The sequence below is a fragment of the Glandiceps talaboti genome, chromosome 8 (genome assembly GCF_964340395.1).
Source record: "Glandiceps talaboti chromosome 8, keGlaTala1.1, whole genome shotgun sequence".
In the NCBI taxonomy this organism is placed as follows: domain Eukaryota; kingdom Metazoa; phylum Hemichordata; class Enteropneusta; family Spengelidae; genus Glandiceps; species Glandiceps talaboti.
The window spans coordinates 10,066,492-10,078,186 of record NC_135556.1 but is presented as its reverse complement, the minus strand read 5'-3'; the positions used below and the strand labels follow the sequence as shown (position 1 = coordinate 10,078,186).

Genomic DNA, 11,695 nt, shown 5'->3' with positions numbered 1-11,695 from the left:
ATATTATCTTTGCCAGTAAAATACATGAATTTCTTGTAGTTGAATGCTAAGCATTATGCAATCCATGGATTAAGAATGCTGTGAAGTATAGCCATGGGAGATGACTTTCATCTCAGCATATCATCGGTTTCTCTGGTTTTAAGTGGTTACAATATTCTCTTTGCAGTGCTGTAATATATAGTATTCAATGATTCGCACATAGTAGATCATTTTGTTTTCATCAATATCATCATTTTATATCTCAACGGATACTTACATTTTTACAATATCATTTCTCCCTTCATTTATCATACATGCATGTCTCTTTGTTCATTGTAAGTTAACAACATACTGCTTCCAATTTTTAGTAAACATTGATCATTCTTGGTATATGTGTGAAAAAGGAGAGAGCAAGACAGACAGACATTTGCAATTTTGGATTGAGATTGAGATATTAAACTTAATATATAGTTTTGTCATGGGCCGTATTCTGGTTATCAAAAAGACAAAAGATTGTATAGTTCTGCCACTAGGAGTGCTGTTTGGAAACCTGTTTTAGACAAAATTGAGGGCCATGATAGCCGAGCACTTCCATGAAAAGTTGGCAGTATTCTCAACCAGTCAAAGTATCCTACCAACAGTGTTTTTCAGGTGACGTCATTTCCCAGAACTCACAGAATTCTTTTAGCCACATTTTTGTTGACAGCTTCATGTACATGTACTGCCACGTGAGTTAACCCTCATTTTCCCCTCATATAGGGAGCCCTCTTGTGACAGTTCTTTTGAAATTAACTGTAAGGTTGATAACCAGAATATGGTGTATTACAGAACTGTAAAATTTCTTACTGAAGTTGTTTCTTACACTTTTTTATTGTATTGCTGCACTGTCATACATGTTTATTAAAATTCATATAAAGCATGCTTCATCATGTATTTCTTACAGGTTAAACTGCTAGCTGTATTGCTGAATCTTTCCATTTCTCTACATCTTACAATGTCTACTGGCATATATGCTATATTTTTATGTTTATACATGTGATAAATCTACCCAGATAAAATAAGTGTGTGTGTGTGTGACATCTATAGCTATAAAGTATGTGTCACCACTCATGGTATTCAAATCTTCTATCATTGGAGTATGCTAATATCTCCAGCAATGCATGGTGTAAATTATAGAAAAGTGCAATAATGTAAAGTGTGTCTATGTTTAATGCATGTGCAAACAAGGACTATTTCATCTAAGCCATCGTCACAGCAATGCGGAGGTTCATGTAAAATGCACAATGATGTAAATATTTAGAATGTCATTACTGCCATCATGTGTGTTTCAGAGTATTGTAATGTTCATGCTTAGTGGTACCTTGCTGTCATGTATGTACAGTTAAGATGCTTTGAATTCTGTACCATGCTATTATAAAAGGCAATTTTGTGATATCAGAATAGTTTCAATAGTGGTATATTATTTCAAGGTCATTAACTTCCTTGGAACAAAAAATATCTCATGTATGTGGAAAGTTTAAATCAGGCAATGCAATGCATCATTGAAGTTTAAAAAAAAAAATTATTTATTGTCCTAATAAATATGTGTTTTGTAATTGAGACAAAAATTAAGAATCTAAAATTAAAGTCACTGTACTGTTATCAAAAGTGCTATGTTTTCATTGCTAAATTTGTATTAGACTTTCCTAACAATGAAATGCATTGAAACATACAAAAGGGTAAGGTGTGTTTAATACCCGTAAAATAATATTTTATACATCATACCTTGGCAAAATTTAAGGAGAATATACATCTAAAAACCAAACTTAAAATCACTGTTACACGTATCAAAAGTTATATATTTCCATTGTTGAAATTTGAAATTATTTTTCTAACAATGCAATGAATTGAAACCTACAAAAAAATGCATGGGAAGTGAATCTCGGTGTATTGGTTTCACTTAAAATAATATTTTATACATTATGCCTAGATAAAAATGAAGAAAAAACATAACTTTAAAAACCAGCAATCACAATAACTGCTTATAAAAACAAAGTGCTATATCTTCATAGCTGACATCTGTGAATCATTTTGCTACAAGCATAACAATGAGTAATAACATTCATTTAGAGACAGTAAGGCTATGATCATATCAGCAAAGTAGAATCATCTCCCTTCAGATGACTCAACCAGATTAGTTGTTAAAAAAAAATCTGACTTTGATGGTATTCATTTGTTATGCAGAAACCCTGGCAGGAGAGAGAACCCTGGCCAAAGGAAGCTGCTGAAGTGCATTTCTTGATTGGTATGTGTCAGACTGACCTTGGCAACTACTTGAAAGCATTTGAAGCTTTCAATAGCGCCATCAAAATTGCTCCAGATTACGCCGAGGTAAGATTACCTGTTTGTATCACAACTCTGCTGTAGAGTGCAGAATGTGAAATGTTTCATTATGTACTCCTGTAGAGAAACAAATGTTTTATTTTGACAATCATCAAACTTTTTTTCAGTACCATGCATTCACTCATCAAAATAACTTTCAAGAAAAATAAAAAATTTGTGATAAATTTTTGACAAAGTTCAATTTTATTTTAGTCCAGAATGATGAAAAGAACTCTTGTCCATTTAGTAAAGTCACAATTTTTGGTAATATGTTCACAGCTAATTAATTGGGGTTTTTTCTCTCACAGGCATACTACCAGCGTGGTTTGGTTAGAATGAGGTTAAAACAATCCAAGGGAGTTCAAGATTTCAACAGAGCACTTGCCATAAACCCCAAACTATTCCAGGTAAGGCATCCACTTTATTCATCAGGTCATGCTATCCTTGATGCTGTACAGAGAGTGTTAGTAGTGAATTTTTAGAAATAATTGCCCTGCAATTGTGTTTGTTTTTAATAGTCAAGGGAATTGTAGGTGACAACCATGAATTTTTCACTTCAAGTTGAAAAATTGTGGATATTGTGTCAAGATAAGTTTCTAGTTTCTAACTCTTGGAGAAAAGCATACCTCATACTTGTCAAAATCAAGATTTTAACATTCTATGAACAGTTTGATTTTGATTTATATTGATATTCATATCGTTAGTTTTTGCTTGACTGAACCATAGACCCTCCACCAACGGTTGGTGGAGGGGTCTATGATTGAACTTATGACCCAGACATGTTTAATACACAGAAAAATGCTGTAAGATATCTTCCATACAGTCAACATTTTATCAAAGTTTGGACATGAAGGGCTGATACTTTAACAGTGATAAGTTCTCTTCTCTCCATGATTGTTACTGTAGGTTTATCTCAGCCGAGCAGCTTTCTATGGTATGAAAGGCAGATACAGCAAGGGTATCATCAATTGTAACGAAGCTATCAAGTTACAGACTAATAGTGTTAGGGCCTATCTGTACAGGTAAGTCATACCGAATGCTATCAAGTTACAGTCTAACAGTGTTAGGGCCTATCTGTACAGGTAAGTCATACCGAAAGCTATCAAGTTACAGTCTAACAGTGTATATAGGGCATCCAAAATATGGTATGATTTACTCAGACAATTGCAGAGGCCTTCCCAAAAGGAAACAGTACATTTTGTGTTACAAAGAAAGAGAATGTTCACAAACACCTTTGTACAGCACTCTGTCTCCACAATATGTACCATTAGTGACTAAAAGAGAGCTATCTTAAAGTTTGGAGTATTGTCGATGATTGTGTGTTAAGTTTACTTTAAATTTTCAATTTGTATTTTCAGAGGGGCATTGAAGTATCATATCAGAGCCTACGACTTGGCAATTTCTGATTTGACCAAGGCCATAGAAATAGACAACACATGCTCACTAGCGTACTTCAACAGAGCTGTATGTTATCATACTATGAAGCAATACGACAAGGTTAGTGTATCATTTCATTCTTTAAACTGTGAATTTAAAAAAAATAAGGGAATGTTGTTGATTGCATGTATGTGACAGTGTACACTTTAATCTTAGAGAAATTTTTCTTAACAGTTTGTAAAGCAACAAAATGTTGTACAAACCTAGATAATGCAGAATGCTAAACTTGTAAGAAAATAAATGAAATGGAACAGTTATGATGCAGTCTTATTTTGACCAATCAGGAATCGGCTTAATACATGCTAGGTAGAAATGCTGTACATGTAGGTCTCAGGTGAAATCATACTGTTGTGTTTATTTTGTGAGAATATTTCAGAAATACCAAGACTGTAAGGGACTTCAGTCTGTGATTTGTCTTGCTTATTTGTGATTGAGCTAATTCTATACATATGTAGCTTTTAAAAAAGTTAATATGTATATTCTTGTCATGTATAATTTTCTTGAAATGTTTACTTTGTAGGCCTTGAGGGACTATGGTGTTGTGTTACTGTTAGGTGATGACAATGCATTGAAGGTAATGAAGCTTTCCCAATCATCCCATTTTGAACATACACATCCACAGACATACATACATACATACATACATACATACATACATGCATACATGCATGCATGCATGCATGCATGCATGCATACATATATACATGCATGCATGCATGCATGCATGCATGCATGCATGCATACATACATACATACATACATACATACATACATACATACATACATACATACATACATACATACATACAAACATACATAATTGAAGATAACTCCAATCAACTATTTGATATCAAAATACTACAATTATAATATATTCTCATTCAGGGCCATTTGGATGCATGCCAAACGTGCTAAAACAAATTTAGCATGGCTATTGTGTCTAGACCAATCAGATCTCTAGATTTGCACCATACAATATACTGGTATAACCTTGCTGATAATATAATTAACAGTAACATATCTCTTTCTCTATCTTTACATTTATAGGTTCTAATCAATAGAGGCCTGATGTACTTTGAGAGGAAAGACTACAAGAATTCATTACAAGATTTCTACCAGGCAGTCAAGGTAAGTTATCATGCAGTCACTCATGAAGTCAATTACTCTATGTTAGAGTGTAATGAGTTGGAAGGAGTTTGGACTTTTCAGTTTTAACATCAAATAGAGAATTCAGTACCAAATGATTTTGTAGATATGTTTTCCTTGAAGATATTCATTTTTTTCAAACTTGTGCTACAACAAACCACTTTATATCAAACTTCTCAAAGTCAGCTATTGCATTATGACAAAACTGCCATCACGTTAAACCCTACTGAGAAATAATTTTCACACTTTTCAAGGCATACTGTCTCTATTTTTTCATTATCAGGTCGAACCCACTGATCCCAAGATAAGGCATACATTGGGTCTGTGCTTCCACAAGTAAGTCTGAATGTGTTTGGCTTCTCACAATTAACATTATGAAACTAAAACAAAATATCATCTGAAGACTAAACATTGCTACATTGTATCGCCTATTTCAACAAAAATCTTACCAAATATAGATATTTGTAGAATAAGGTGATAAAATGTAGTAATGTTTGTATAGTAAGATATTTGTTGACCCAGACAATAAAATGTAGCAGTGTTAATAACATTTTTGTCGTGCCAGATGACGTTTTGTTTCAGGTTTTGTGATTTTACTATGAATGCATAAGAAGCCTGTATTTTGTGTTTGATGTACATGTATATACAGAGCCATTTAATTAAGTGGATGTGAGATTGTGTTATGATTACACTGCTACCTCTTTACTATAGACTCTGTTATAATGAACATTCCGTAATAACAAACACCCTGTTGTGTCTCCCAAACCTATGTTTCCAATAGAGTACTATAATACTAATGAACACTTCATTATAATGAACATTTTTCAAGTCTCCAAATAAGTTTGTTACATAGAGGTTACAATGTATAAAAAATGATACAGATAAAACAGCAATTAACAGGTTCCCAATTGCTTTAAATCTTACTTTAAATGCATTTTAGACTAACAACAGTCCTGCGTAATGTAATTAATATGATGTGGAAGGTATAAAACTTGAACAAAATGTTTATGATAATATTGATTTTAACAAGGAAATTGTGTGTATCAGCAATTGTGTTAAAGACTCAGCTTGTATTAGGCCTAAAAAAAATCTTAGAATTGGTGGGGTAGGTAGATTTTTTACTTTATTTTATATGTTTTTTTCTGTGTGAGTGTCTAGTTCAGGTTTTCCATTGTTTTCCAAATGGTGTCTGTGTTGTTTATTTCTTCCTATCAGATGTACAGCCATTACAGATTTCAACAGTTTTAGAGTGGTTTTTTTTTTAAGTTCATGGCAGTTTCCGCATCCACTATTTCTCACAATTTTTGCGAATTTATTATTTTTTCTCAAATAGGTAAAACATTTTATAGTCAGCAGTGAAAAGCTAGGTGGGGTCGGGTAGCCGGAACCAAACAATTATTTTTTTTAGGCCTTAGCATGAACATTTTGGTGAGAAAGACAGTTGTCTGGCAGAGCTACAGTCTCCCAGAACAAGTTGGTCCAGAACAAAAGAATGATCCTGTGTATTCCTAAGTTATGCCATGGCTTCACTTGTAAGATAGCACTAATGCAAAATCTGGGATTAAACCGTGTGCCATCAGAAGAAATTTAAAGGGAAATATTTCTTTTACTAAACATTCAAAAAATTGTCAGCAGCAGTTCCTGATATGTTTTTGCTTATTTTGTGACAGGTTGAATAGATTAGAAGAAGCTGTGAAAACATACACAGGTGCCTTACAAGTTGATAAATATTTCCTAGATGCTTTGATTGGACGCGGTAATGCTTTCATGGATTATGGACATGACATTGCCAACACTGCAGCAAGGTTAGTACGTTAGATAGTGGATCTGATGTGAACTATGAAAGGCATCTTTTACTGTAGACATTTCTATAAAAATGCAAACAACCATAAACAAATTATATGCTTGATGCTGGAAAGTGGATACAGTGTAGAAAATTAGTCTGAGAACTAGGTGAAGACTATAAAATTAAAATCGTAACATTTTGAAGTGGCGAAAATGTCAAGTAGTAGGTTTACAGTATTCATCTTCTGCAATAAAAACAGTGTTGTTGCTATTTTTTGTGATATAGGTGACTTTTCAAATGTTCTTACATTTTTCAATGTAATCTTATTTTGATAGACATGACTATGAGACAGCCATGCACCTTGATCCACTGTGTTTACCAGCCAGAGTCAATCTAGGTTATAACTTACAAGTCACTGGTAAATTCCAACAAGCCTGGAATCATTTCACAGCATGTCTGCATATATCCCCAGGTAAAGTACAGTTTATTTTGATAACATTCAAACTATGGTAAGGTATAGACTTTGAAGTACAGTGACTACATGTATTGTGTGTGTGATACTGTACACACCTTGCTATCCTAAGATAATGTACAGGTGGAGTGCTACCTATGACTGTAAATACATATATATATTATGTACATGTGTGTGTGAGTGAGTGAGTGTGTGTGTGTGCATACATACATACATACATACATACATACATGTACATACACGCATACATGCATACACACGCACGCACGCACGCACACACACACACACACACACACACATACATACATACATACATACATACATACATGACTAGTTCCTTGTATGCTAAATTGAAATTTAAACTGATGTAAATATCATTGCATCGAACCATTTCATTTAAATTAACAGTTTCAAAAGCAACAGTCTGAGAGCAATTTCAACACTCAACAAATGTATTTGAAACTGTTATTTCTGTCAAAAAATATAATAGTTAATGTGGAAAAAAAATCAAAGTGATACAGACACAAAACAAATTTGTTATACTATCTAAGACTTTATTCTTTGCATTTGTACAATTTTGACAGATTACAAGCCAGCTTTAGAAGGCAGGTCTGTTGTATGTCTTCAAATGAGAGACACAGCGGCAGCATTTAAAGATATCAATGCTGCTATCAAGAGTTCTCCGTCTGCTGAACTGTACACCAACCGTGGTGTTATCAACCAGTTTATGAGGGATCGTACCAATGCTATCAAAGACTACCAATCAGCAATTCAACTAGACCCTACCTATGCATTGGCTTACTTTAATGCTGCTAATTTGTACTTCCACACACGTCAGTTCAGACAGGTTAGTCACTTTTTTCCAGGATTTTACAATTAAAATCATAAAACCTGAAACAAAACATTGTCGTGCTCGACAAAAATCATACTAACATTAATTGCTACATTTTATCGTCTGTCCCAACAAAAATCTTACTAACATTGCTACATTTTATCGTCTGTCTCAACGAAAATCTTACTAACATTGCTACATTTTATTGCTTAGCTCAACAAAAGTCTTACAATACAATACATCTTGCATTATCGTTACATTTTATTTGTCAGTGGTACTCTTTTATTCAGAGTACAACATACATTTTGACACCATACACAAGGCAAGTTTAGTACATTTTAGTACCAAAAAAATACACAATATATACCCTGGTCATTCACCAAAACAACAAAACTCATCTAAGTCATTGGTTCTACATTGGTCAACATATGGTTGGACACGTTAAAAGTCACCATTATTTTTACCAACTTTTTAACGTACCGCTTGCACAAATATAATTGTACTGTTCACCAAGATATACTTTCATTCAATCAAAAAATACCTCGAGACCCAAGGGGTTTGTCAGTACTTGTCTTTAACTCATAGTGACCAGGCCCCTTAGGTCACTTGGCAGAATGAAGTAAAATATTGGGAATCATATCTAATGATATTATATTATGTATTATTCATCAATAGGCTAAAGATTACTATGACAAGGCATTTGAGTTTAATAAAAAAGATGAAGCAGCAGTGCTGAATAGAGCCATTACAAAGGTAAGGTAACATTACTTATTTGGTGTGTGGTTAGTATGCGAGTGTTCCAGCAGAATATGACTCATATAAACATATCTCTTGTAATGACAAGTTTTTTTGCTAAGGTTTTAGAACTCTGGTAGTTGAGATGGATATATGTGATAAAGTATATTCAGTGTCCAATACATATTTGTACATGTAAGTTTTCAGATGTTTGTTACATACTACTGATAAGCAAGGCTTTCATTTACTAAGATAGACATCTTTAAACTATTGTTGTTCTATGTGGTAGTAGACCGAAGTGTGTGATAGCAGTTCCTCTGTTGTACGAATTTAACCCGCTTTCTCCCAACTACTTAGTTGTGTACAAACAACTGCCCCTATGGAGAATGAGGACTAATCATCCTCTGATCAAGATAGTGTAAACATTGGAAGTTCCAAAAACTGCCAACTGCAACTTTATATAACTAGCTTTCAGAGAGCTGCCCTTCTGAGACTATAATTAAACTAACGTCCATTCTATATAGCTTATCACTGTTGTATCAACATGTTGATGTGACAATAATTTGTGTCTATCTTAGTAAACCAAAGCCTAGCTTTAATACCAGAGTAATAGAACAGAGAGATAAGTGTAAATATCATCTCATAAAAGCTCTGGTTAAAATATCACAATGTTCAAAAACAAGATTAGATGTATTTATTTGTAAGTTTTAGGTCCATTCATAGATCCATTTCTTTCAACATAATGTCTATGAATAACAATAACATGATTGCCATGGTTGTAAATTAACCATATCAGGGAAGAAAGCCTCAAAGGCTCATATAATCCCTTGCAGTGTTCATGTAGTGGTCCAATCTAATTTTAAAGTTCACAACAGTTTTGGCTTGGAAAAAAGACTCCAGTCATGGGCTTTGGTGTAGCTTTGTGTGAGAAAGGAAAATTGGTGTAGACTTTTTAAATTTACACTAGCCACTAGCGCTGCATGTATTGTTGTATATCATCACAGGTGATTAAAGCATAGAGTACGAATACATGCGTACCAATGCAACGTAGCAAATATTTGAATATTCACGATGTCGTGCTGGATGGCCACAAAGGCCACACTATGCTCATTCATTGAATTTTCTTCTCTCACACAAAACTATACCAAAACCATGCTTTGGTAAAATGTCTTGTTTTGTCAAAGGTTAGACATATCGTGCGTCAGTCAATCATATATTGATTGTGTGCTAAACACTACTTTTTGAGCCATCAGCAGCAACATCTGTATAAAGTGCATAAATCGTGTACTGTATTTAGGAAAAATAAAATGTCAAGATATATGATGGTAAACATTGACAAACTCTCAGACTCTCCAAAATCTGACATCTAAAATGATAAATAACAAGTTAAAAAATGTCTCAGTTGATGAAATTATCAGAATAGTTTGTCTGTCTTGTCTGATTTTTGTGGTCGATTTTTGATGCATATCCAAGTGAGTTAGATTTATATCAATAAATCTGATGTGCATTTGGCTACACCATAGTAAAGCTCCTTGCTATAGTGTACAGGGAATTTCACAATACCACTCGGCTTTTCGGTTTGCTGCAACCACGCAGAAACCATTGAAGAAACTGGACATGTTACATTTTAAGATAGCAAGATTGAATGGGTACAGTTTCATTTTGTCAAAGTGAAATGAACTACATATGCCACCATACTGTACAGACATCAAATGAACACCACAAAGGACATTTTACGCACCCTTCATCAAGTGTTTGATCTAAGAAAAACATTGGCACCCAATTGTCTGCATGGAGTGGCAATACATTTAAATGGTTTTAATTATTTCATTTAGACTAAATGTAGCAAAAAATGCAATCTTGCTATTGAAGTGTGGCATATGCAGTTTCTTGTTGGTTTCTGTGTGGTTGTATCAAACAGAAAAGCTGAACAGTATTGTGAAATTCACTGTACTTTATGTCAGACAAGCAGTTATTTCTGATATTGCTGATAGTCAGTTCAACCCAATGTTAGACACACACTCTTCTGCTCTTGAGGATCACATCTTTCTCTGCCATGATGGCACTGAACTTGTCTTCTGACACAGTACGAAACAAAGTAACCAAGTTGATAAATGTTTTTCAGAAATAGCCACGTATGATTCACATCATGCCGTTTTCCATGTGTATTTTATCCAGTCAGTCCCAGCTGCATGTTTCTGTATTTGGTCATATACTGAGATGAGCACATCACGACCATGGGACGTCTGGTACACTCAATATTCAATTTGAGCAGTCTAAGAACTGTTTTAGTTGAGACCATTCTGTTTTTGGTCATTGTAATTGATGCAAAGCATGTTTCTTACATTGACAAGTCAAAATCTGCTTGTATGCAGCTCTGAAGTCTCTATTGTATGCATACAGCCATGGATTAATACCAGAATTACAGTATCCAAGCCAACCAAAGTATAGAGACAGTTTACCCACTGTAGCATTGTCTGGATAAAAGATCTTGACTGTTTGGATGATAAAGTATGGCATCCACATCATAACAAATGCGGCAACAAGTATCACAATACCTTTTGATGCTTGCTTGTATCGTCTCCGTATGTAAGTCTGTCCACTGGACATGCTGCAGATGTTGACTTGGGCTTCAATCTGGTTGCACTGTTTTTGAACGATGCGATAGATGTATACGTTGGTGTACAGTAGAATTGCAAGGGGAACGAAAAATGCCAGGATAACTGCTAAGAGTACCAGTCTTACTGTCCATGTCATGTGACAGCTTTCATGCGTGAAACTGGATGTCGTGAGACCTGCCACCAAACTCACAGGCCAAGTCACCACGATTGCTACAGTCCATATCACAAATATTGCAATCTTGACCTTGCATCTTGACATCTTCTCAAAATATCTGATTGGCCACCTCAGACATATGTATTTGTCTATACTGATAGCAACCAGACTC

General features: G+C 34.4%; 1 protein-coding gene across 1 annotated transcript in view; it reads left to right on the top strand.

Annotated features, from left to right (window-relative positions):
• Positions 1-11,695, top strand: part of LOC144438458 (uncharacterized) — a 59,883-nt gene that overhangs the window by 33,142 nt on the left and 15,046 nt on the right. Inside the window, exons 40-50 of the mRNA XM_078127487.1 lie at positions 2,203-2,349; positions 2,649-2,747; positions 3,247-3,362; positions 3,699-3,837; positions 4,298-4,351; positions 4,825-4,905; positions 5,207-5,259; positions 6,594-6,728; positions 7,045-7,181; positions 7,766-8,028; positions 8,689-8,766. Of these exons, the coding sequence (XP_077983613.1) occupies positions 2,203-2,349; positions 2,649-2,747; positions 3,247-3,362; positions 3,699-3,837; positions 4,298-4,351; positions 4,825-4,905; positions 5,207-5,259; positions 6,594-6,728; positions 7,045-7,181; positions 7,766-8,028; positions 8,689-8,766 (1,302 nt within the window). The remainder of the gene's footprint in view (positions 1-2,202; positions 2,350-2,648; positions 2,748-3,246; positions 3,363-3,698; positions 3,838-4,297; positions 4,352-4,824; positions 4,906-5,206; positions 5,260-6,593; positions 6,729-7,044; positions 7,182-7,765; positions 8,029-8,688; positions 8,767-11,695) is intronic.